The 24510-nt window shown below is 53.8% G+C and overlaps 9 protein-coding genes and 2 non-coding genes across 11 annotated transcripts; 5 read left to right on the top strand and 6 right to left on the bottom strand.

The window, feature by feature from the left end:
- The first annotated feature begins 52 nt into the window (after positions 1–52).
- On the top strand, positions 53–3081 carry BZA05DRAFT_394866 (P-loop containing nucleoside triphosphate hydrolase protein). Its single transcript, XM_051483371.1, has 3 exons — positions 53–576; positions 630–793; positions 842–3081. Exons 1-3 carry the CDS (start codon positions 100–102, stop codon positions 2979–2981), a joined length of 2781 nt encoding a protein of 926 aa, XP_051340378.1. The 5' UTR covers positions 53–99; the 3' UTR covers positions 2982–3081.
- A 59-nt stretch (positions 3082–3140) lies between these two features.
- BZA05DRAFT_t148 lies at positions 3141–3213 on the top strand. Its single transcript has one exon. It is a non-coding gene; the product is annotated as a tRNA-Lys (tRNA).
- A 107-nt stretch (positions 3214–3320) lies between these two features.
- On the bottom strand, positions 3321–5379 carry BZA05DRAFT_394865 (ribonuclease H-like domain-containing protein). Its single transcript, XM_051483370.1, has one exon. It carries the CDS (start codon positions 5114–5116, stop codon positions 3662–3664), a length of 1455 nt encoding a protein of 484 aa, XP_051340377.1. The 5' UTR covers positions 5117–5379; the 3' UTR covers positions 3321–3661.
- Positions 5215–5977, bottom strand: BZA05DRAFT_270923 (uncharacterized protein). The gene has a single exon (XM_051480233.1). It carries the CDS (start codon positions 5920–5922, stop codon positions 5314–5316), a length of 609 nt encoding a protein of 202 aa, XP_051340376.1. The 5' UTR covers positions 5923–5977; the 3' UTR covers positions 5215–5313.
- A 116-nt stretch (positions 5978–6093) lies between these two features.
- BZA05DRAFT_270822 (mitochondrial carrier domain-containing protein) lies at positions 6094–7743 on the bottom strand. Its single transcript, XM_051480232.1, has 5 exons — positions 7327–7743; positions 7255–7264; positions 7033–7188; positions 6396–6950; positions 6094–6341 (listed from the first exon to the last, which is right to left on the bottom strand). The coding sequence occupies exons 1-5, from the start codon at positions 7439–7441 to the stop codon at positions 6254–6256; spliced, it is 924 nt and encodes a 307-aa protein (XP_051340375.1). The 5' UTR covers positions 7442–7743; the 3' UTR covers positions 6094–6253.
- A 226-nt stretch (positions 7744–7969) lies between these two features.
- On the top strand, positions 7970–8382 carry BZA05DRAFT_444106 (uncharacterized protein; the record flags this gene model as incomplete). The annotated part of the gene is made up of 2 exons (XM_051486892.1): positions 7970–8083; positions 8152–8382. 2 exons carry the CDS (start codon positions 7970–7972, stop codon positions 8380–8382), a joined length of 345 nt encoding a protein of 114 aa, XP_051340374.1.
- Positions 8383–8874: 492 nt separating this feature from the next.
- On the bottom strand, positions 8875–8947 carry BZA05DRAFT_t133. Its single transcript has one exon. It is a non-coding gene; the product is annotated as a tRNA-Lys (tRNA).
- A 2893-nt stretch (positions 8948–11840) lies between these two features.
- On the bottom strand, positions 11841–13787 carry BZA05DRAFT_394858 (uncharacterized protein). Its single transcript, XM_051483369.1, has 2 exons — positions 13570–13787; positions 11841–13232 (listed from the first exon to the last, which is right to left on the bottom strand). Exons 1-2 carry the CDS (start codon positions 13726–13728, stop codon positions 11988–11990), a joined length of 1404 nt encoding a protein of 467 aa, XP_051340373.1. The 5' UTR covers positions 13729–13787; the 3' UTR covers positions 11841–11987.
- Positions 13788–16026: 2239 nt separating this feature from the next.
- Positions 16027–16548, bottom strand: BZA05DRAFT_270783 (uncharacterized protein). Its single transcript, XM_051480231.1, has one exon. The coding sequence runs from the start codon at positions 16479–16481 to the stop codon at positions 16080–16082; it is 402 nt and encodes a 133-aa protein (XP_051340372.1). The 5' UTR covers positions 16482–16548; the 3' UTR covers positions 16027–16079.
- Positions 16549–19639: 3091 nt separating this feature from the next.
- On the top strand, positions 19640–22123 carry BZA05DRAFT_444104 (uncharacterized protein; the record flags this gene model as incomplete). Its single annotated transcript, XM_051486891.1, has 2 exons — positions 19640–20354; positions 20406–22123. 2 exons carry the CDS (start codon positions 19640–19642, stop codon positions 22121–22123), a joined length of 2433 nt encoding a protein of 810 aa, XP_051340371.1.
- Positions 22124–22277: 154 nt separating this feature from the next.
- BZA05DRAFT_394848 (uncharacterized protein) lies at positions 22278–23098 on the top strand. Its single transcript, XM_051483368.1, has one exon. It carries the CDS (start codon positions 22355–22357, stop codon positions 22796–22798), a length of 444 nt encoding a protein of 147 aa, XP_051340370.1. The 5' UTR covers positions 22278–22354; the 3' UTR covers positions 22799–23098.
- The last annotated feature ends 1412 nt before the right edge of the window (positions 23099–24510 follow it).

The raw sequence follows: 24510 nt of genomic DNA, 5'->3' as shown, positions 1-24510 counted from the left end.
TCGAGCTATCATTTAGCGTCGAAATTTTGATTGTAGTTTCGCAGACGGTGGACGAATTCGAGACGCCAACATCAACCCGCCAAAACCTACATTTCGACCATGCCCCGCCGTCGCGAGTCTTCTCCCGCAGAGAGCGAGTACGAGCTCGATATTTCCAATGCGCTCGCCGACTCGGAATTCCTGAGCGACGACGATGGCACCGGTGCGCCGCCGCCTCGTGCGCCGAACACAAATCAGACGTTGGATGTCGGCGACATTCTCGACGGTAGCGATGATGAGAGTGGGGATGAGGAAGCGGCATTTATTGCTGCTCAGCAGTCGGCAATGAATAGGAAAGGTGGAACGGACAAGAGCGGAAAGAAGAAGGGTGGAGGGTTTCAGGCGATGGGGTTGAGCAAACATATGTTGAAGGCCATTGCGCGGAAGGGTTTTTCGGTGCCTACACCTATTCAGAGAAAGACAATCCCGTTAGTTATGGATGGCCTGGATGTTGTCGGTATGGCCAGGACTGGTAGTGGAAAGACAGCGGCTTTCGTCATTCCCATGATCGAGAAGTTGAAGACGCACAGTGTGCAGGTACTTGAGCAAAATCATGAGGACCATGGTTGGATGCTAACTGCTGTCTATAGGTCGGTGCAAGAGCAATTATATTGTCGCCCAGTCGTGAATTGGCCCTACAGACGTTGAAGGTCGTGAAGGATCTCGGGAAGGGTACCGATCTCAAGTCGGTGCTGTTGGTCGGAGGAGACAGTCTGGAGGATCAGTTCGGCTTCATGGCCAGCAACCCCGACATGTAACTCCCTCATTCTCCTCTAGTTCTCCCGATGCTAACAATCTACAGCATCATCGCAACCCCCGGTCGTTTCCTCCATCTCCAGGTCGAGATGGAGTTGGATCTCAAATCCGTCCAGTACATCGTTTTCGACGAAGCTGATCGTCTGTTCGAGATGGGTTTCGCTTCGCAGCTTACGGAAATTCTCTACGCCCTCCCCTCGAGCCGCCAAACCCTCCTCTTCTCCGCCACACTGCCAAAAGCCTTGACGGAGTTTGCAAAGGCCGGTCTTCAGGAGCCTACACTTGTGCGTCTCGACGTGGATTCCAAGATTTCGCAAGATCTCGAGTCTGCATTCTTCACTGTGACCTCTTCCGAGAAGGAGGGTGCCCTTATCCATATCCTCAAGAACGTCATCAAGATCCCTATGGGCGAAACTGGTATCAAAACGGTCCTCAAGCTGGAGGATGGAGGAGAACCGCAGAAGTCATACAAGAAAAGGAAACGCGGACAAGACAAGAACCCAGCCGGAAAGGAAGCACCATCATTATTCTCCACCATCATCTTCGCTGCCACGAAACATCACGTCGAATACCTTGCCGCGCTGGTGAATCGCTCTGGATACCCTGTATCTTACGTGTACGGTGCACTCGACCAAGTTGCGCGCCGACAGCAAGTAGCCCGGTTTCGCTCTGGAGAGACGCAGGTTCTGGTGGTGACTGACGTTGCCGCCCGTGGTATCGATATTCCTTTGCTGGCAAATGTCATCAACTTCGATTTCCCGCCGCAGCCAAAAGTGTTCGTCCATCGTGTCGGACGTACTGCTCGTGCTGGACGAAGAGGTTGGGCATACTCCATGGTTCGCGCCGAGGATGCACCCTACCTCATCGATTTGCAACTGTTTTTGGGTCGCAAGATCATTTTCTCGAAGGAGGGCGATAAGAAATCGAGCAAGGACTTCAACTTTGCCCAGGATGTCGTCGTGGGAACACTACTGCGAGACCCCGTTGAGCGCTGTGTCGAAGCCGTCAACAAGCTCCTTGAAGAGGATACTGAGCTTTACTCACTGAAGGGGGTGTCAGTCCGAGCAGAGAAGCAGTACAACCGCTCCCGACCATCTGCATCTAGCGAGAGCGTCAAGCGCGCCAAAGAAATAGTGTCGAGTAAAGGTTGGACGACATTGAACCCCAAATTTGCGGATGAAGTCGACGCCATGGAAGTCGAGCGGATAAAGATGCTCGCCCGAGTTTCCAATTTCCGGCCCACCGAGACTGTCTTCGAGGTAGGTCAGCGGGGCAAAGACAAATCCGAGGCAGCAACGATAATGCGAGCACGCCGTGAAAAGATTCGGATCGATCCATCCAACCGTCACCGTGCTACACAGGCCGACGATTCGGACTCTGAAGACGACGAGGAGGCGGTCAAGGACAAGGCTGCCAATGACGAGGACGGTCTAGGCGACGACGAGGATGTCGACATGGCCGCAGCCTCCGACGACGAGCTCGCCGCAACCTTCACCACCAAAGCCCAGCGCAAAAAGAGCAAGAAGCACGGCTTCGAAGACCCAGAACACTTCATGTCTTACAACCCCTCCATCTCGCTCGCCGAAGACCGTGGGTACTCCATCACCGGCGGCGTAGCCTCCTTCACAGAAGCCGCACGCACCGCACAAATGGATCTTGCCAGCGACGAACGCAAGGGCTTCGGCGAAGCCAGCAAAGCCAAGGGACTGCGCTGGGACAAGAAAGCCAAGAAATACGTTGCACGCGCGAACGACGAGGACGGGTCCAAGGGCGCTCGCATGATCATCGGCGAATCTGGCCAGAAGATTGCCGCGTCGTTCAAGAGCGGACGGTTCCAGACATGGAAGAACGCCCACAAGATCGATCGCATGCCTCGTACGGGTGAGCTTGAGAAGGGTGGCAACAAGTTCAGCAATGGACCGGGCAACAACTCCGCCCCCATGGGTGGAAAGCTCCATGGCAAGATGTATCACAAGTCCACTGCGGCGCCGAAGAGACCGGACAAATTCCGTGACGACTTTGAGGTGCGTAAGAAGCGGTTCGCCGAGGCGAAGGAGAAGGGTCTCGTCAAGGGTGTTGGAGCAAAGAACGAGATCAAGAGTAATACCGAGATTGAGAAGGGCCGGAGACAACTGGCAAAGAGGAAAGAGAAGAATAATAGGCCCACCAAGAAGAGGAAGTTTTAGATTAGTTGCTTGCTTGTATTTTTGTACCTACCTATTTTGGAGTTGAAGGTTAAGGAAAAGTTCGTTCGTATCGTACATAGCGCTTGTAGAGCGTACTAAAGTTTGCTTGCACAGGCATAAATGTATTATATGTATCATATTGTAGTGCACATCAATGAAGCCTCGCTAGCTCAATCGGTAGAGCGTAAGACTCTTAATCTTAAGGCTGCGGGTTCGACCCCCGCGTGGGGCTTCTCTTTTTTGCCTCTTTTTCTTCCAGTCCTCCCACTCGCAACTGAGCCCATCTTTTAGTACCCGCCCATTTCTACCACTCACGAGTCACGATCGTAAAGTAAAACTAAGAATATGTATTATGTACCTGTAATGAGCACTCACACGCTATTCGCCAGGAGGATCATAACATCACAGCAGAATGTTAACATCAACACGTCTCATTCGTCAGCATCCATCCATCCAAACCAAACAGAAACTCCCAACCCAGATGCAAGAGCAGACCAGCTATATCATCCATCCAAACAGCCAAAAACCCCGCTCTAAAAGAGAACGCCCTCCTGATCCTCTTGCTCATACAATAGGTATAGTACAAACAGCACAAATTAAAAGCAAACGAAAGAAAAAAGAATATATGCACAAGAAAAGAGTATGCTCGTTCATCACCATCATGGTAGGTATTCTAATGATTAAACCTTCTGCTTCTCCTCCGCCTCTTTGATCCTATAACGGCACAGCTCAGCGGCACATCGAGCATCGATGGCAGAATCATGGCCCTTGAGCCCCGAGTCTCCACCATCGACCTGGATCTCCCTCCCCAGGAAGTGCTGCACAATGTACTTCAGTTTATTGCGCATGGGGAGGCCCCTGTTGTGTGGGAACAGCACGGCGGTGTCGACAATAGCCTCGTGGCACATTCGGAGGTGCAGCAGGTCATTTTCGAGCGCATGGCCGATTAAGATTGTGTTCGGGCCGATGTAGTGGTACAACGCTTTCCTGGCTTGCGAGGGCGATGCGAAGATTCCCAGTTTCTCCGGGGGCGAGTGAGTGGTTGGGTTGATCAGCTCGGTACTGGAAACATCGGGATATGGGGCGGTGGGGCGCCATGGTGATGCTGAGGTGAGCATTTCCGAGGATACGCCGGAGAAGCGGGTGTTGAAGTCCAATACAACGCCGTATGGCTTCACGAGCGCGTCGATGACGATCTTGCCGCTTGGAAAAGCAGTTGCAGTTATTCGTGTCAGCTCCATTCCGTGCGTAGTGTACGACATTTCGCAATCCAGAGCAAGGGCCCGTTCGGTTTTAATGTTAGGATTCGGGGGTGTCTTGCTGAAGGGAAGTTGGAGGGCCAGTCGCTTTGGATCCGTGACTTTGAACACGTGTGTTGGAGCAGTCTCACAGCCATTATGGAATCCGACCACACCGCCGCAGCATGTCCACTTCGCCTCGGAGATCGTGCCAGGGGTCGATCGGGGTCCGGCTTTACGTCCGTGGTGGTAGGTACATGTTCCGCCGGTTGTGAGGGCACCATCGCTTATCCGTCGGCCGGGGAAGACCTGAAAACGTTGGGTGCAGCGCTCGCAAGTTTCATATCCGCCCGCGGCTTCGACACCCGCACGGGCTTGCTCGATCTCGGCAGCTGTTGGGGGGGTGAGTATGTAACTATGCTTCTTGAGAGTTTCGACACCGACAACGAAATCGCGCAGACGGGTTAATTCAGTGGGCTTTGGGAGACCAGTATCAAGTGGCAGCTTCGCATTCTCCAGACCAGCTTTGCTTGTCGGTGAGACGACGGGCGCGGGTGTGGCCTTCACCCTCTCCTCATCCAGCTCCTTCTTGTAGTCTTCCATTGTCGCCTTCTTGTATCGCATGCACAGCTTGCCCATCGCCTGACGATATATCTCCCTTTTCTTCAACGCAATATCTTCCTCCAGATCCAGACACTTGCAAATGATCGCCTGAGTCGCGGCGTCTCCTTTAGGATTACCAGAGAGACGGGTGAGCTCTGTCTGTAAGATCTGCAGATACTGGAGCCGTTGGCCGTGAGGTGCCGGCGACCGTTGTATCAGACGAGGGTTCAAAGTCTGACGAACGACGGGTTTCGAGGTTTTGGTCGAATCGAAAGATTTTGCGGTTAGCGACATCGCGGTGGTAGTTTTTGGACGCTTTAACGGATCGGCTTTGGTGACAGTCGAAAGTGTAGGAGAGTCTGGGGCTGGTCGTTTGGGTGGTCTGCCTGATGTTGCCGTGGTAGACTTCACGGTTCCCGCTTTGTTCGAAACGGCCGTCGTGTTGGAAGGCACCTACACATGACATGCGGTCAGTTAAACATAGGTACCGCTTAGTCGGGCCCGGATCCACGTCCGGGTCTCAGCGGGACACAAACATGATTTCCATAGAATTCATCGACAGGTACATCACTTCCTCCTGCCTTCGAGGTCTTGAGCTTCTTGCTCGACTGCGCTGGAGTCGGCCAGGCATCCGACGAAGCTATGACCGACGAAGCTCCAGGCGACACGTTTCCAGTCTCGACGGCTTTCGACGCGCCCTTAGTTGCCGAGTTGATAGCATCTTTGACATCTTTTGCAGCTCCGCATTGCACCTCAACTGATCTAGGCCGTTTGTCCCTCGCTGCCACAAGATCCTGTGTCTTCTTCGCTTCCGTGATCTTCTTCCCTTCGACAATGTCCCGTAACCGTGGATCCACCGTCTTCTTCGGCGGTGTAATAGCGGGCGGCGGCTCGTAGCTATCTTCTGGTTCTGTGGGCGTGGGCGCGGGCGCGGGCGCGGTGATAGGCTTGGATGGTGGAGGAGGCGCCGGGGGTGGTTGAGGAAGGTAAACTTCGTGCGAAAAGAAGCATTGCGGAATAATACATGGCTGCCCGTCCAATGCAGCTGGACAAAAGATAGGATCGGCAGCCTTTGAAAATAGGCGAAGTGGGCGGAACATGGGAGAGCTGGAGATAATGACTTTCTAGAAGCTTGTGGTTGTGCTCCTGTTATGGGTAAGAGTTGGGAGCAAGCTCTCTTTACGCTGGTTAACTCTATTTGTATAGAGTGGGCACGGACCAGGCGGCTGATTTCTGAGCTAGCCCGGTACGAATCAGACGAGTGAGATTTTGTGGCAGCGACAGATGGAATTTAGAATTTAGAGAACTGCCGAATGTTCAATGGTAATATGACTGAACGGGAACGGCTCAAAGAAGTCTATCTATGACGAATGCTGTACAGTTCTAAATCCCCTTCATCTAGTCATAACGATTAGATACGACAGTACCGTACTATGGCAACGTCCTCATCACCGCCTCGAATGCAACCAACGCCATAGCATTGGCCGGGAATGCCCTTAAGAAGCACGGTACAAATCCGCTTTAAACACGTCAGTCAACAATTCATTAGCCCTTCAGGAACACATCAGCTTACCGCCAGTACCCCTTCCACCCATTCTCGTGGTATACCGTCTTAGCAGCATCTCTCCACCGTCTGAACTTCCTCTCGCCGGGCTCCAACGGATCCGTCATGATCCTCTGCTTCACGACATCACTGGGGTAACTCGTCAACCAGAAAGCCTGTGCGCTCAGTCCGCCGGCCCAGAAGTTCACCATGGGAGCTGACAGCGTCGTCTTTTCTTTCAGAATATTCGAGAAAATCTCATATGACCCCCACCAGACGAAAAAGAATGTTCTAAACAGCATCGTTGCTCCCAACCCATGATAGAGCCCTTGGATACCATGCCCTCGCACCAGCTGTCGTGTACAATCTATGGGTCCGCTGTAGCGCGGCTTGGTCGTGGAGCCTGCACGATGGTATTGGACCTGCAGCCGAGCCTTGACGTGTTCCACTGGCGCCGCAATAAAGGAGACAGTCCAGCCGGCGAATACTCCTGCCGTCGCATGGCCTATCACTGGGAGGGCCGGTTTGTCGTGGTAGACGTAGGTTTTGAGGAGCGCGCGGTAGTTGGAAAGGGTGCCTAGCATTCTAGAAGGAAGTGCGCCCGCGTCAGCACGAATCCTGCAGTGCGCGGGGGCGGCGAAGTGAGGGATCAAAGGGCTTTGCTTACATCGAGTCCATGAACATCCATCCTACCAATGGCGGAGTTGCGCCTTTGTAGAGGCCACGGTAGGACTCATGGCGCCACGTCTTCAGGAGGCAATCCCACGGACCCTTGAAACGCTCCGGCGGCGACGTCTGGAGGCGAACTTTTATCGTATCGAAGCTATGATAATCAGCATATTATCCCGGTACTCGGGCCAGTCCTCAACCCGGTGGGTACGGGCCGTACGGATGTCCAACTGCTCTGGGAATCAGCACTACTCCTATCCGTCTGCTCTTTGATGGATGGCGGGCCACGCACCGGCCAGCTTTGAGATCCCCGAGAAAACGCCTCCGACGAAGCCTCGATACGGCGAATGTTCCCTTTGTATTGCGGGAGGAGCTGAAACAGCATTTTCTGAAACGACAGAAGACATTAGGACAGACGCGTAAGCACGTGGCAGTGGTGGGGAAGCTTGGATGACGTGTTAAATGAGATGTAGTTATATCGATATCACGATTATTGGTTCGCAGCCGAGAATTGCTGCTTTTTTTCCGGACGGTGATGAGGGGAACTGCTTGCTGGGAACATCCAGGAACGATGATCGCTTAATTTATCACTCGATCGCCTTGCAAGATAACGTTGATATTTCCAGAATTGTCGTGAAGCATCAAATATACCCGTGCGGGCTGGATAAACGTGATGATCCTGAGATCAGCCCACAAAATTGGCTGTAACTCCGATGCCGAAACACCCTCGGGATCAGTATCATGTCACTACCGCTCCTAGCCGGGTGATGTCAGTCCTTACTTCATAGTAACGTCATTCACGCGGATCAATCGTTCTTATATACCGTCCAACCTCGCAGAAGAGAGGCCATTCAGTAAACACCACAAGTAGCTCCATTCACGAAACCTACATTTCAGACTCAACGAAGACTCAAACACCCTACCAAACCTCCACAATGTCCGAGAGCACCGAGAAGACTTTCCACGTCACCGCCGAAGACATCCGCAAGCTGGAGAGCCGGCAGTCCAAACAACACGGCGGCAAAGTTCCCAAAAGCTCCGACGCATCTGTCCTGAAGGCATATTCTCCATCCCCTCCCCTCCACTTCCACCACTCCCACTGACCCGCTCCCGCCAGTCCATCGTACACCAAAACAAGGGCGATCCCACAGACGTGCAAGCCAACCTTCCGCTGCCCGATGATCCTCCCGGATCCAGCGACATGAAGAGCGCCGATGCTCGGTTCCACACCGGCGTGGGCAGCGGACGGTTCTCGGGAGATGTTGCGCGTGATCCCCAGAGACAACCGGCTACGCAGGCCAGTGCCGCTAGGGAAGATGGAAAGATCCGTCATAAGGAAACTGTGTAAGATATACGTTGCTGGTGGGGGAGATACTAAGGCAAAGGATGAAGACAATGCAATTATTGGGGTTTGGAAGCATGTGAACTCGTTTCATATTAGAACTTTGAACATGTGCTCAAACATTCACTTCCCAAGTAAATAAAAATACAAACCATTGAGCTACCGGAGAAGCGATGGATGGTTGAGCCAGCTCCAGACAGCTATGTAGTCGACTCGTCCCTATGAGCTGCCGCTGAGGGGCCTGGCCTTGAATTGACAGCCTCAAGTAGCCACCGGAATCAGTAGCAATGATCTTGAACTGACTCCGCTACGTCCAGTTCCGTCACTCTTTTAAGCTTGATCGCACAGAGCCCCACGGTCCTTGCGAGTACGAGTATGCATCTCATGATCCAACCATCACAACCTTGCCGCCAGGTTCCATTCCCATCACGCACAGCCATCTCCAGCACAAAATATCAGCCCGTCCCACCCCTACAGCTTGTAGAAGCAAAAGAAGAAAGCCCCACGCGGGGGTCGAACCCGCAGCCTTAAGATTAAGAGTCTTACGCTCTACCGATTGAGCTAGCGAGGCGCTTTCATGGTGTTGCTAAGCTTCTACAAACTATGAGTTATTTGATAATGGCTGTTGGAGACTTGGCCTGACCACCAATCGGCAATAACTTTGGAATGCAAGTGGCATAGATTCCCAATCCAAACTTACCGCACAGATTCTCCGGTGTACTCTATGTACTAACTATTATCCACCGAGGTCTCAATTCGAAATTTCCTTGTGGTGTTGATAGGACCTTGTAGCCGTCTTCGGTCACGATTCCGCACCACGCTGGTTACCAGTAACCCAGTTAACACACAACTCTCATATAACTTTTCAATGACATTTGGTGGCGGTGAGGACGAAGCTACCTGAAGTCTTCAGCCTTCTCTGAATCATGTTGTGTTTATTTAATAGTTCCTGGTTTCCCGGCAGGTTGGATCATACAACATCACCGTGACAGTGCACATAGCGGATCATCTACGAGCAGTGGAGTCTCGGCGGGATGTTGCCCGCACTATGGAATATTTTGATGTTGGTGGCTTTAGTTATGACATGTCTCTGAGTGTTCGAATCTGGCTGGCTGGTTGATTGGTTGGCGGTTGGCTGGGAGCGAGGCTGTCGGATGATCAGGTGTTGGTTGGATTGAAATTTGAGGCTGAGTACCATATGGGATGATGGAATCCAACCGGAGTGTGTACCATATCACTGAGCCCGATCCGAGTAGAGTACCCAGTTGACCATCCCGAACGATTCCAAGCCTCTGCATGGAAGCCAGTAGTCAACGACTGGCACTTCCCATCTACTTTCAAATTCCAAGTGTCAGCCGCCGAGTGACATCCCATGATCCCGACTTCCACCGAAACCACCACCACGAATTTCCAAGGGATAGGACAGCTTGTGTTTTTCCCCATCACTCTGGGATACATAGGATATCGAGCGGCTGAAACTAGTACCTACACTACATACACTACCAACCGACTGAAGTGAAACATCCACACGACCCCAACGCTCGTACATACCGATACTAATGCCAGACCGGCCGCTCGGCGCTGGGACAGCTGAATGATGCACTTCATCATCTGTGATATTCCAGCACTACTGATACCTCGCGGAGGCTCAGTCAGACAGCCCCAGCTGTCCCGCACCTACTAGGTACCTAGAGGAACCCACCGATAGCCAGAGTATTTTGCCTATCACAACTGCAAGCCCACGGGCAATAGTCGCACATACACACCGATAACTATCAGGCTATGGCATAAACGCATCATAGGCAACAGGAAGATCCGCACTTACATTATGTAGCCCTAGAAGCCTTGTGGCTCGTGGGCGGCTGTGTCGGGAAGTAGTTTGTGCATGTACCATGGAGGCGGTATCGGACCTGGGTGCGGCAATTTGGACTTGGCTCGTATCGAGATCGAGCCGGCCTGTTGGTGGGGGAGGAGGGAGAGGGGGGAAGGCAACCAATAGGGTCGAAGTTGCACCTACTAGAGTGGAGTATAGAGACCTCACCTGACCGCTGAAAGGCTCGCGCCGTTAAGTCGCGTAGTAACTACACAGGTAAATGCACAGTTGCGTGCATCATTGGGGCACAGCGGAGTCAGGCACAGTTCTTTCTCTCCGGGGTCTTGGACGGACTGCGCATTCTTCGAGTTCACCAGGTCTCAAGTACTAGTATGTAAGTCGAGGGGAGAAATATCGATATTGTTTACCTACTGTTTACCTAACAGGCATACCGAGGGAGGGAGGGTAGACCAACACTGCCATCCCCCCAAACCGAATGGCTCTTTGAAGCACCCATCCATCCAACCATACAATCGGCCCCATTGTTCCCCAGCAGGCATGGTGCACCGCTCAAGACCGATCAGGAGTCTCACCATATCGAGTGCAACCCCATGAAACTCCCCCTACTCCCATCCTCCACTCCACCCCTCCCCGTCCTCAGAAACAAAATCAACGTCATTAGTTACTTCATATCCCCCTCCACAACAAATTCACTCAATCCGCGATCACCGCTATACGATGTATCAAATGTTTCATCCCACCACCACCAACCCAGCAAGCCCAAACCCAGCAAGCCCAAAAGCACGCCTCCAGACTCCAGACTCCATGTCCAGAGTCCCGCCCTAGGTACTCCAGGGTACTACGGTAGTCAGTACCCAGCGCCCACCCCCAGCAGTTCCCACACCAGCCCAGACCAAACAAACAGCCAAACAGCCAGCCAAACAGCCAAACATCCACACAGCTGGCTCAAAAACCCCTCCGACTCTTCCCTCCGACTCTTCCCTCCGCCTCTTCTCTCGCACTTGCCTCGCACTCGTCTCGCCCTCCTGTCTCCCTCCTGTCTCCGCGCCGTGCCGACTACATATGTAGAGTACATGACAACGGCACTAGTTACTAACGAACGTGCAAGGAGTACATACTAGTAGGTAATCCGCGTCGTCACCCCCCACCCCAGTCCTACCCAGCTCCTGCCCTATGAGAGTGCGAGCGTGGACGAGAGCGAGCGAGAGTGAGAGGGAGGCTGTGCAACCCAACAAACAAAAACGCAAGAAAAACAAATACGGACCCGACCCGAACTAGGACCGGAGTTGGATACCGACACCGGAGATGACAGGTGACATGGCTGGGTGGATTTTTTTTTCATTTTTTTTTCATGGATGAGAGGTTCAGCTCGGCTAATGTGGAGTTTTCCCTATGACTTTGCGTGTGGCGTACTGGGGCTGGCAGCCTGGCAGGTGTCGGTAGAGTAGAGTAGAGTAGAAACGTAAGAGCTGCGTGAAGAGCTGCGTGAAGAGCCTTCCCTCCTCGAGGCGCTATGGCGCAATAGGAATTGTAGAAGAGGTAAGAAATTGAAATGTGTATAGTGGGGTGCTGTTGAGTTTCGTTTCGTTTTGAGGTTGTGTTCCAATGGTACTAGTAATTGCAATTGTAACGAGTATGTAATTCATGACAATTCGTGCTCGTAGTACAATACATGATACACTGTTATTACATTTGACCAACGCGTTCGGCGGAAAGGTCATAGAAGACAAGACGCGGTAAACGGGTGTAGATGTACAGGAGAAAGATCTCTATCTATCTAGACATCGACAATGACCGCGCCGCCGGGAACATCCATTCTCCTCAGCTTGCCGGCGATGGCAACGTCGACGCCGCACTCGCTCGCGCCGCCAAAGCAGCCATCGATGGTCCTCTCTTTTCCATCATTCTCGACCCTGCGAACATCCTCGATCTTCCCGACGGCGCCGAACTGCAAGCCGTTCTCAGCGGGGGCACCATTCTCAGCGATGAAGAACTGTATCCACTGTCCCTTCTGGACGATGCCATCGTGGACATAATCCGCGTCACCATCGAAGCGGGCCTCAAACTCGTGCGCGAACTGCGACACATCACGCTCGTTCTGCGGATCGAGCGATAGCAGCCCCGCTTTGGAGCCCCAGCCGCCGCCGCCAGAAAGTACCCGGTGCAGACGCACGCCCGGCTGGAATAGCAGCTCCGTCACGTCCGAGGATGGCTCTTGCGTCGTCAGCCGCGCGAAGACATCGACCCTCTCCGGCGTGTCTACGCCTTCCGGCAGACTGTCCAGATACTTATCCACGGCGGATTCAAGTTCACGACTGGCGGCCTCGTCGCCATCGCCGTCTGGGCCCTCTAGAGTTCTGAGGATGTTACCCATTCCCTCAGTGATCTTGCGCGGCTTTGTAAGTGGGGTCAACGGCATCTGGGAGTACATCTTCCCCGACGCACTGCCAGGGCCGTCTTTGAGGACCTCGTCCGAGATCTGGATCTCGACGCTATCTGAGGGAACAGGGTTCGGGATGACGATGCCACTCTTCACGCCCACCATCTTCATCAGGTCACCGAGCTCCTGCCACGCCTCCTTGATATCTTCCTGTGCATTCGCAAACTCATCCACTTCCGGGTCAGAGATGCCTACGGCCGCCTCGATCAACTTGGGCCGGGCAGTGGCCTTCATGTGCACCACCGTGGACTCCTGGCCGTTCTGGAACACAGTGTTTGCCAGCGCGAGCGTGAAGTTCGCATTGGGCAGGGAGAAGGTAAGTGATTTGAGCTTCTGGGAAGAAGGAAGCCTGATCGGTAATGAATGGTCGGTAATCAACCAGCTGTAGCCGGTCACACGCGAGCCATTACCGCCTTTGCTGCCGGGCAGGGAGTCCACCGAAGCTGACAAGAGGGTTACGGTTGAGTCGTTGGTGAGCGGGAATAAAGCGGGAGCGGTAAGGGATGATGCCGCGTCCGGACTCGTCAGGAGAATGATGGTGTTCGGGGGTGCCGGCAGGTTTTTGGGTAGCAGCGGCGGGTTCTTTTTTTGCGGGTAAATGTCAGCACTTTGCAAAACGACGGGCTGTTTTTCACTGATGCGGATAGAAGGATAGAGGGCAATTCAGAAGTAGATTCACGTTCGCAGCATTCACCAAATTTTGGTGTCAAAGTGAGCTGGGTAATGAAGTGTGTTCATCCTTATGACGGGCAAGTGCATGGGAGAGGAAGTACGGGTAGCAGTTGGGCATGTTTCGCCGCGATCCACCTCGATGGGAGAAGAATACGGCGATGAAACATGGCAAAGGTACATTCCCTCTCGGACAGGACGGGAGGGGAAAGGAGGCAGGGGAAACATGAGACAAACGGGGTTGACTGACCTTTGGGTTCAATGTTGTACGAAGCAACAAGTAGCTCCGGCGTGCAGATGCATTTTGTGGTGGTGGAGATGGAAGCCGCAAATGTTGAGGAGTAGCGAGGGACGAAGTTCTCGTTCGCAGAAGGTGAAGGATGGAACTTCGAGCAGAGATGGGGGCCATGGCTCTCTCTTTTATGGTGGAGGGGTGGGGTGGTGAACGGTGGGGCGGGGAAGGAGCGGTGAAATTTTTCGGCGTTCTGCTAAGCGTGGACTTCCACTCTAGTCGTTTAGTCACCGCTGCTAGTAGCGACAGAGACTCCGGCGCACATGCCGACCTGCCTCCTGCTTCTTACCTCTCTTCTTGCACTTCCTACACTTCTCGCTCTGCACTCGCGAAGTGCGGCTCAGGCTGTCAAGGTTCGCCACCTCTTCCCGCTCGGAGCGACATTCTACGAGCTGGATCTGGGAGGGATTTATTGGCAGGGGGAATTGGTTGAAGTGTTTGCACAGCAGGTACTCTACGAGTGCCTACTTGCCTACTTGCCTACTATAGGCGCACAATCACATCCTTCATTGCACATCTCACCCGAGAAGAGGAATCCCGCAGGAACAGCCCGGTGGGGGGGTAGATTGGGCGATTAACAAGATTGGTTGATTGATTGATTGAGCCGACGCCGGATATGTGCCGTTTCTGCGTCGGGTTGGTTCCGGCAGACACAGCAGAGATGCTGAGATATCGATCGGATCGAGGCTGAAGATTTTCGGCATCCAATTCCCCTACGCACATAGTTACATATTATGATCAAGGTGGAAGGAATATTGATCGACCTTTGGACGGTTACGTCCAGCGAATCAACGGTGGGCATACAGAGTACCCGGGTTGATGGAGGGATGTCTGCCCATGTCCCACATTTGTCCGTGCCTGCCATCTTGTGTTCTTCGTTCCTTCCTTCCTTCCTGGTCATATTTCCCTGGTTACCGCTGAGCTGTGCCCAGGTGCGGCCGGCGGCTTTCCCTGCCCGCAGGCTGCAGGCTGCAGCTGACGCCCCCAAGTTCCCAAGTTCCCAAGTTCCCAAGTTCCCAAGTTCCCAAGTTCCCATGCAGTTCTCATCCTCTCATCCTCTCACCCTCTCATCTTCTCATCCTCTATGTATCCAAAGCAGATTGGCCATTTTGCCGCCGCCTTAGTCCGGTCGAATTTTGTGGCTGTTCGAACTCCGGGAAGCCTTGACGCTCTCGCCCTCAAGACTTTTCAAGTTTCGCCACCTCAGATCGGTTCGAACTCAGCTTGCTTGCGCGCACATCCGTGCAAACGCGTTTGGCGCGAAGGCCTGGCCACATCCAATCCGCTCGAAGCGTCATCCACAATGATGGCGATGACAACCATGCAGCCCGTCGATGGCGCACGACATGTCGCTTCGCTATGTAGATACTCTATCCATATGTAGGTAGCGTGGCTTTGATGGGTTTTGTCGGCGCACCGCGGTATCATTGGTACTCACATCACTCGGACGTTATACGGCTCGCCCTTGGATTTCGGGCTCAGCACTAGTATCATAGGCAGGCACGCCGCTGACGGCTCCGCAGATGTGCCGGACGAGGCTGGCGCCTTCGTGCATCGGACTAGATGCTTATGCAATGACCCTTTCCATCACCGAAGCTCCTCGCACTAGAGTACAAAGTGCCGAAGTACTGCGGTCTTGTTGGCATCTATGCATAATATGCAGCCGCAGCGCGACCGGACAACATTGAGATGGAGCATTGCTCTCGGACGAGGCGATTGCATTCACCGAGGGAATGAAACTCGTCATTACGGCAGAGGAGCTTGACGGGAACGGTACCGAGGTCTGGACGGGCTTCACGGTTAGGTAGATCTGTGAGGTCGGCAGTGCCGGTCGGGCAATCTCGCACCCAACACCAACACACCTACGGTACCGCCCCGGATCCGTCGGTGAATCCTCAACAACCGGACACGGCGTGAAGGGCTGAAGGCTCCCTATGTAGAATAGAGTAGAGTAGAGCAGAAAAGAGCAGAATAGGTGGGGCAGAATGGAGCCTCCATCAGCCGCAGGAAATGGCCGCTTCACCTACGGAACCTACCTAGGCCACATCCAGAACAGTGGCCGACGTACCCACTCTAGAGTAGAGTATCTAGAGTAGAGTCCGAATTATACGAATTATACGGGCCGTCGGTAAATGTACATATCCGGGCGGTTCTATTCCTGTTGGCGGCAAGAGAGATGTCCGGGGAGGAGGAGGAGGAGGAGGAGGAGAAACGAAAGCGAATTCGGGTGCCAAGACCCTTGCCGTTTTTTTCTATCATTGGACTTCTTCGGCCAGGCCGCGGGATTGGGATTGGACAGATGGAACCGGTCTTTTCGTTCTGCCTTTGGTCATCGTCATCATCGTCGGAGGGGGGGGGTGTAGAGCACATATCCACATACGGTAGTCCACCTATCTATCTTCAAAAAGCAACATCATCTCGAAAGCGAAAAGCCGTGGCAAGCCCCAGCGTTAGCCAATCACGACGTCTCATGAAATTGCTAGTAGCTCAACGAAGAAGGAAGGAAGAAGGAAGAAGGAGGGGGGGAGGCCGGCTAAGCTGTAAGGAGCCGTAGTGAACTCCGGCTTTGACTTGGTCGCTTCGCTTCGCGGGTGGGGGGGCCGCGAACACGTTGCTCTCCTGCCTGCCACGACGACACGACGACGAGACTCTCTCTGGCCTGGCCATTTCTGGCTGGTGCCTGCATGAGCCGCTAGGAGACAGATGCAGTGAGAGAGCTGGACAGGCACAGGCACAGGCACAGGCATATGCAGGAACAGGAACGGGGACGGAGACAGGAGCAGGAGCAGCAGCAGCAGGAGCGGCGACAGGAACGGGGACTGGAACGGGAATTTGAATGGGAACATGAACATGAACAGGGAGATGAACATGAATGGGAATATGAGCAGGAACAGGAACAGAGGTGAGTAAGCATCAATAGGCACCTCAGGAACGGGGGGGGGGGGTCGATGAAAGAGGCGAGCTGGCCTTCTCAGGGTATGCAGAGAAAAGTGCAGTTAATTTGTCGTGATGATTCCCATTTGCTGACCCCTGATCTGTTTGATCGTGTAGAGGCCATGTCCGAAGCATACCATACCGGTACCTATCGTGATTATCATGTCGGTCGGTCATCGGGATGCGACGGCTATGTACGCGCCACGACTAGAATTCGAAATCTGCACATATCGATTCAAGCCACATGCCCACTCAAAACACGGCTGCACGGAGGCGACCGCCTTCCAGCCCTGAAGAGTACGGCTTCCTCTGCCTATGTATTAATGCGCGCGCAATGTACTAGTACTGACTATCGTCGGCCAGATGGAGAGGAACGAGCACGAAGAACTCCACCGAAGCGCTAGGGAGATGCGGTGCGTTCATCGCGGCGATGGATGCGCAGAATGAAATGAGCCCAGAGAATCGAGGACAGCAGCGTTGCTTTCACCAGCAGCGATGGCTGGTGGAGACTCGGGAGGCTGATGAGGTACCGTAGAGTACATGCGGGCATAACTACATGGCCAGATCTCGGACCATCGCGCACACACCAGCGCTGGAAGCAAACGGAAAGCGGAGCACGGAAGGGGCCGGCATCAGATGCTGAAAGACCGGACGGATGCGGTGCCGACAGCACTGTCCTGGCGGGCTCTGAGAGTCGGATGAGTTAGTTCATCGGAATGCTCGTGTGCTTGGGGGCGCATGGAAGCAGAAGAAGACGGGACATCCAAAGCCCTACGGCCCTGGCAGAGACGGCGCCTCCCAAAGAAGGCAACGGAGCACGGGATGGAAAGTCCCGAGTGACGATCGTCCCTTGTTTTTCGGGTTCCGCATGCTTGTTTCGGGCGGCTTGAGCGGTAGCATTGCTGGGGCCGTAGAGATGCTTTCGATGCGAAAATTCATGGCAATTCGCCGTGACGGGCGTTAGTTATTCAGCAGAACACAGTGTGTAAGTATTGTAAGAGGGCGGAATGTCAGCTTTCGATCGTCTGGAATCGCCATGTCGTCTGAGGCGGTATGATATGTAAGTGCATGGCTTGTGATGTTTGCTAGGGCACTTGGGGCACTTGGAGCACTATCCACTGCCTGCCGCTTCCTACCGCCTACCACCTACCGTCTAGCGTGAATGGGCACCCAGGGGGCTATTGCGCCTCCAGCTCTGGCTGCTGCTTCTTATTATATCTCGCTGCTGCTCTGCTCTGCTCCGATCACCCATCATCATCACCGTCGTCGTCGTCTCCTGAAAATCATGAGGTAGCTTGACGGTTATTGGGGCCCACCTTGTCAGACGGAACGAACGCTTCAAGAACGAATTCGAACAGTCGCTCGCCGCCGCCGCCCTTGGTATGCATGGCATGAATCGATTCAATCCCAACCCCCAAAACCCATACTCAATCCAACTCTAGTCGCTCTCTAATTATTGCTCTTACATACTTCCTATTCCCTTCTTCGTATTATTGCCGTCATTATTCTTCTCGTTCCGTGTGCTGTTACTCTATCTAGAGTACTTTATCGTTGTCGTCGCTCTTTACTCTTTTCTCACTTACTCTCCTTTCGCGCACACCTAGTAAAAGTATAGTACTGTACATCCTCGCCTCCACCACCGCCCACCCTCTCGCTTCTCCCCCCTCCCCTTCCCTCCTTCCTCCACTCCCTCTTCCTCTTTCTCCTCCACCTCCATCTCCTCCTCCTCCTCCTCCCTCTCGCTACGAACTGTTTTCTTCGACGTTTCTGACGCCGTCGAAAAGGACCCATCTTGGTGTCCGTCCACTCTCTTTTTTCTTTTTTCGCGTTTCGTCTCGACCGCCAACTTACCTAACTTGTCCGTTGTTTCGAACCTGACGCGATTGCACGGCGCTGATCGCTCACCAACACCCGCAGCGAACCATCAGCCATCCACCCCAGGGTCTGCAGCAAAAACAAGCCAAAACAAAGACAACGGCGGCAGTTCTCCTCTTTTCGCTCTCTCTCTCTCTCTTTGCATAGCGATAGCTCGAAATTCCCAGGGGTGTGCGCACACCGAGAGAGAGACTGACTGAATTGTTTCTACCGACTGTTTTTCTTGTTCTTTGTTCGCTTTTACGCCCTTTCAACAAACCTACCTCATTCTCTAATAACTTGACGAACCAACCGCAATCCTCCCTGCTGCCGCTGTCGCCCGCAACGCACCTCGGTCATCCTGCCAACCAGAAGCCTGCGACCATACAGATCCCCACACTCCTACACCAGCAACCGGTTCAGGGTCTGTGGTTCCAGCACACATCGACTGTGCCCAGCGACCGACCACCTCCTCCTCCCTCCACCTCCACCACCATCATCGTCTGAACTGGATCCTCCCAGCAGCACCAGCAGCTTCGTCTTGTTATTCTGATTTCGACCAACTTTATTCGTTCCTTTTTCGGTTGGTCACTACACTCCTTTGCAGACAGAAAAAAAATACTTCAACTTTCACGACCCGCGATAAGCCAGCACTTATACTTTCGATCCCCCAACGTACTCGTAACTCTCGCCCCTGCCGGAAATCTGGAATTTGCTGCTTGTGCGACGAAAATCTGTATCTTGTGAAAAGGTTCTTTGTGAGACAGAGTCGTTTGAAGAGATACATCTTGTGGAAAAGAGAGGAAAAAGAAGGTTAGTGACACTTGCCCATCTCGCATCGGTTTTGTGGCAGGCATGCAGGCGGGCAAAAAAAAGGGCCGTAGGCGCATGTCGCTGTTTTCAGATGCGTCTTGCGTCTCCAAATGGTGAATCGCGGATACCTGCTTCTTGATTAGATTCGGGCAGGTTGCATGCTCGGCTGTGTGCGAGAATTGTGCGGTGCGGTCGTTAACTTCGTGAATCAGTGGCACGAGACTCCGACGAACACACTGTACGAACCCGTCCTTCCAATTCGTAACGATCGAATCTTGCTTCCCGCGAGTTCCGTTTTACGACATCTCCATACACCATACACCATCCACCACTATTACCACCACCACCCGAGAATCTTGCAGTTATTGCGCATTCGCTTCGTAATATACCACCAAACAAGACAGACAATCCGACAGACAAGATCATCATGGCGGCCACCACTGTTCCTCGTTCTCATTCCAGGGAATCGTCGATCCCCGACTTCGACTTCAATCCGAGCTTCTCGTTCCCTGCGCAACCGACGGCTCGCCCGAAATCCACTGGCCTTCGGTTCCCTATGCAGTTCGCGGCTACCGAGTCCGCTGCATTTCCGCCACGGAGGGGCTCGGTTCCAGCGATCGGTACTCTTGCAGTGGCACCTGTCAGTGCAAGACCTAGGTCCAGCCAAGCGGATGCTCTGAAGCAACTGAGCGCAAACTCGATGCAGATGGCTAACCGCGCATCTGGTCCTCCTAGCCCAGACTACACCACTACCACGTCATCCTCCCGTGTGCGACCCACTGGGAGAACCATTGGCGATGGAGTGTTGCCGACCGTCTTGAGCGCTACTGTTCGCTCTCACAACCGAGAGGCTAGTGAGCTGCTGCAGGTACCGATGTTGGATCCAAGGGTGGAGGAAACCACAACTGGTCCACCGCCGATTCAGAAGAGGGCTCCCCCTCCGCCAGGTGTGAACCTGCGCAAGGGGCACGCTCATCGCAGATCCGGGGCTATCTCTAGTTCGGATGTCTGGAGTCTGATGAATCAAACCGCGCCTCCTCTTCCAGCACCACCGGCCAAAGTTGCGACCACGGACCAGGCAAGTATGGAGCCACCTGCTGTTATCAACAAGAGTGCTCCTGCGAGCCCGAGCATCAACGCTGGTAAGTAACCTATAACGGATTTCAATCGTGTTACATGCTAACTCAGTTTAGAACAACCTCCCAAAACCCCGAATAGCTTCGTTTCTGATGCACCTTCGGAGCGAAGCACGCGTGTATGCTTTACCGAGAGCGTTCAGATCATCCCCAGACCGATATCCATTTCAACGGGATCGAGCGCTAGCACGGCCAGGAGGCATAGCGTTGCTGGTAGCGTTGGCAACTTCGCCCCGCCCCTGATCATCGATACGACAGCAACAAGGGCTCCTTCACCGAGCCGCCGTCCTCACAACCGAACTCGAAGCAATTCGCAGACCCTCGCACAGCCCACCGCTGCATTGCGTGCCCTGAGCGACCGTACCCAGGGCGACCGACCGTCTACCGCTGGTGCCATTCTCGCATCGCCACAGGTTACCCAGGCGCCCGAGCTTAACATCCCCGAGGTCCCATCGTTGAAGAGGCCAGCCAGCAATTCCCCATTCTTGAATGAGAACGCATCACCTTCCAAGCCGCCTTCGAAGAAGGCTCACAAGAAAGCCCAGAGCGATTTTTCGCCGCTGATGATGTCTAGCGAGTTTAGTGCGCAGGATGGTTCGACCAGTGATGGCAACGAAGACAAGAAGAAGAAAAAGGGAAAGAAGCAGATCAGGGGCTGGGCTGGCAACATTCTCGGAAAGAAGAGCAAGCGCAAGTCGAAGAAGTCGAAGCGTTCGCCCACTCCCCCCGTATCGCGATCCGCCGAGGACCTTACGCCAAGGGAAAACGAATGGGTTGCAACATCGTGGAATGAGAGCTACGTGATCATGCCAATCGATGCCGCGCCTCTGCCCGTGATTCCTAGGGTTGCCGTGTCTGGATGTCCCAGCAGTCCCGTTATTGACCTGGATGCAGCCTTGGGTCCGTTCAATGCCCCCGTGGAGAGCCACACCGGCTTCGCAGCTGCTCGGCGGAGAATGCACTCTGCTGCTGCCAGGGGTAGCGGGTCTTTCTTCCACCGCCGTTCGGAGAGCTTGCCCGAAATGGAGTTGTTCGCGCTGGAAGAGGATGAGGACCGCACCATGGAGGATGTGTTTGAGGAGGAAGAGGATGATTGCACTACTAGCGAGGAGGAGTCGAGTGAATCTGAGGACGACTCGGATGATGAGGGACAGATTGGCGGTGGCGATGGTCTCGGAATCGGAATACAGACGGAGGATGGGTGGCCCAACAAGACCGGAGCCGTTCACGTCAGTCACATCATCGATGCCGATCACAAGCGGCTCAGCAATGGTACCATCACTGCTGTAACCGTGTCGACGAATATCCCAGACAGCCACGGTATGCAGCGTACATCATCTCGCAGAAAAGCCGCGCCCGCCGACATCATCACACCGCAGTCTTCCATCGAGAATATTTCGGCATCCGCCGCCACCTTCAAGCCTTCGTTCATGGGTCCGGCGCTTGACTCCCCGTCGACTTTTGTGACTGCCGCCTCTAGCCCCAACACGCCAGTGCAACACGAGTTCTCTTGCAGCGACTCCTCTTGCTCGTTCGACCCTTACCGCGACTACCTCGGCGAGCCAGGTCCGGAAATGAGGATGAGCGTCGACGACATTCCCAGCCTCACTTCATCCAGTAGCACTATGACCATGAACGCTGCCTATCTCGCGATGCCTTCCACACCTGGCGCCAATGACATGCTTCCCTCGCCTACCATCACGGTTGCCTCGAAGGACAAGAAGGACAAGGGCAAGAGGTGGAGCCGTATCTGGGGTTTCTGGAAGTCGAAATAGATGGATGGGAGGCTAGATAATCCGGCCTCTATTGGGTGGGGATTTTCAATGCAGTGCGTGGATCTGTACAAAGCGGCGTAAGCCAGGTTCGGGTGCCTTTCGATGTACATGTTTTTCCCTTCCGAGTTGTAATTTCCTATGTGGTTTACTGGTCGGTATCGGTGCTAGTGCTTTTTTACCTTGTTGCTTTGGTCTGGTTGGGTTCTTTTTTTCTGTTTCCTCCCTCATCGTATGCGGTGTGCGCATTTTCCCTGTTTTTACTCTTCACTGGGGGGTCTCTTGTGCTTTATGTGTGCGAGCATGCGTTGTCTATCCTACGTTGTAAGAGCGTGTTGTGTTGTGTTGTGCTATTATGTGTGTGTGATTTTCGTTGCGGCCTTTTACACCATTATACCATTCGATACCTTCTTTACAGCCCCGTGCTCTGTTGCTGTTGCTGCAGATTGGGGGGTTCTTACATCCATCATCACTTCCGTTGTTTTCCGCGTGTTTTGTGTTTTTCTCATGCTTTTCCCTGGCGGTGTGTTGTGTGTTTTCAGCTCTTGTTGTTTGTTTGTTTGGTCTTTTGCCTTCTTTTTGTGTTGTTTTTCACCTGGGCGGATACGAATGGCGTACCTGGTGGGTGGGTGGGCCTGGTGGGGGATGACTCTGGTTGGCATGGACGGAAGGTGGTGAGAAGGTGGTGGGAAGGTGGTGAAGTAGCAGCTACTCTAGATAGTGCTCGAACTAAAGAACACGACACGGTGGGGGGACGTTCATGTACTTTTTTATACATGTACAATCCCACCGTGGTCATCACCACCACCAACCACTCCTGCTTCTCTTACTTCTTCTTCTTGCCGGCCTGGTGTGCATTCTGTATCTTGTATCTTGTATATAACCCTGGGGTTTTTCAGTTTTTTACTTTACGTTCTGTACCTGGCATGTTATGTTACGTTTGGGCTGGGCTTGGGTGAGCTTGGGTGGGATGGGACGGGACGGGATAGCTTGGGATGGGACGGGACGGGATGGATGAACTATGATATGGCTTTCGATGGGATTTGGGATCGAGGGGCTGCGGCTGCGGCGGCGGCGGCGGCGGCGGCGTGGTGGTGCGGAAAAGAGGATGTCTGTGGTGTCTGTTCTTGATCATGCTATGCATACTCTTACTTGCTTACTTATGTTTGTTACGTTAAAACGGCGGGTCTGGTATTTGGGACGGGGCGGTTAATTGTAGTTGTTAGTAGTGTCTGGGCGGGCTGGCGGGCAGGTGGGCTCGTGGGCGGGAGGGGGGAGGGGAGAGGGGGGGCGGTGAAATCGATGACGGGATTGAAGGCGAACTTGCAGTGCACTGAGGAGGCCTGACCGGAGAGCGGAGAGCGGGTGCGTGGAGTTCTGGATAACCCACCCACCTTGAGACCTGGAGATACCTACCTACATAGACAGACGATAGAGGAATTCAGTTTATCTGTCACATATCTACGGCGTTTTTACAGACTACCTACCTACATCTCCTATGGCGACATAGCCCACCTGGATCTACCGCCGTGGTTCTTACTTTGTAGGAATCAGGATCGAAGTACTCAACTCCACCCGCCGCTGCGCCGCGATTCTACACATCTACACAACATGTAGAGTAAGTACAGAAGTGCACGCACGCACACGGCCTCACTCGTCGCCCCCACGTCCACCTCAGCGGTAGCCGTGGATGTCGTACACACCAACCACACCATACACACCTAAGTATGATACATACTCTATCATACGCAGCAGTGGCGCTGCACATCTCGAGGAAGACGGGGGCAGTTCTCGAACGAACATGCACAAATCAGCCCTACGCGGACGGCGTACTCTACCCAAGGTACTTTATCCATATCTATGGTGAGGGGGTGCCGTGTGCCCTACGTCTGCAGGGGGTGGTGACGAGATGGGGGCCTGGGGGCGCGGATGTTTTATGTTTACATCTGTGTGGGTGTGGGTGAGTGGGAAAACCTTTATTTCTCCTACGCCCACGCCCACGCCTGCGGACTGCGGCCTGTGGGAGTGCGGGGGCGGGATGGGATGGGGGTGCGGGAGGGAAGGGAGGGGGGGGGAGGGGGATGGGTGGAGAGAGATGCGGGGGGGATGTCTAACCGATCGGCGGCGCATACGACTTCACCGAACGGCATGGCGAGACTTGATGGCCCCCATCTGGCGGAATGGGATAGGCGGCTGCAAAAAATTCTGCGTCGGTTCTACGAGCGGTGATTTGGTGTTCTCGCCGCGGATGAGCGCGGGCGCGAGGAATATCGATGCAATGGCATGCTGGTGAGGGTGATCGGCGTTCCTGAGCGTACTCTACTCTAATCTGGGTACTCTGGGTACTCTACATGCATACAGAAGAATTCGATGGGACTGGACTGATTGTA

Source organism: Tricharina praecox (assembly GCF_024521635.1).
Source record: "Tricharina praecox strain CBS 144465 chromosome Unknown BZA05scaffold_9, whole genome shotgun sequence".
Lineage (NCBI taxonomy): Eukaryota > Fungi > Ascomycota > Pezizomycetes > Pezizales > Pyronemataceae > Tricharina > Tricharina praecox.
The sequence above is the reverse complement of the archived record's forward strand: the minus strand, read 5'-3'. Positions and strand labels throughout refer to the sequence as shown.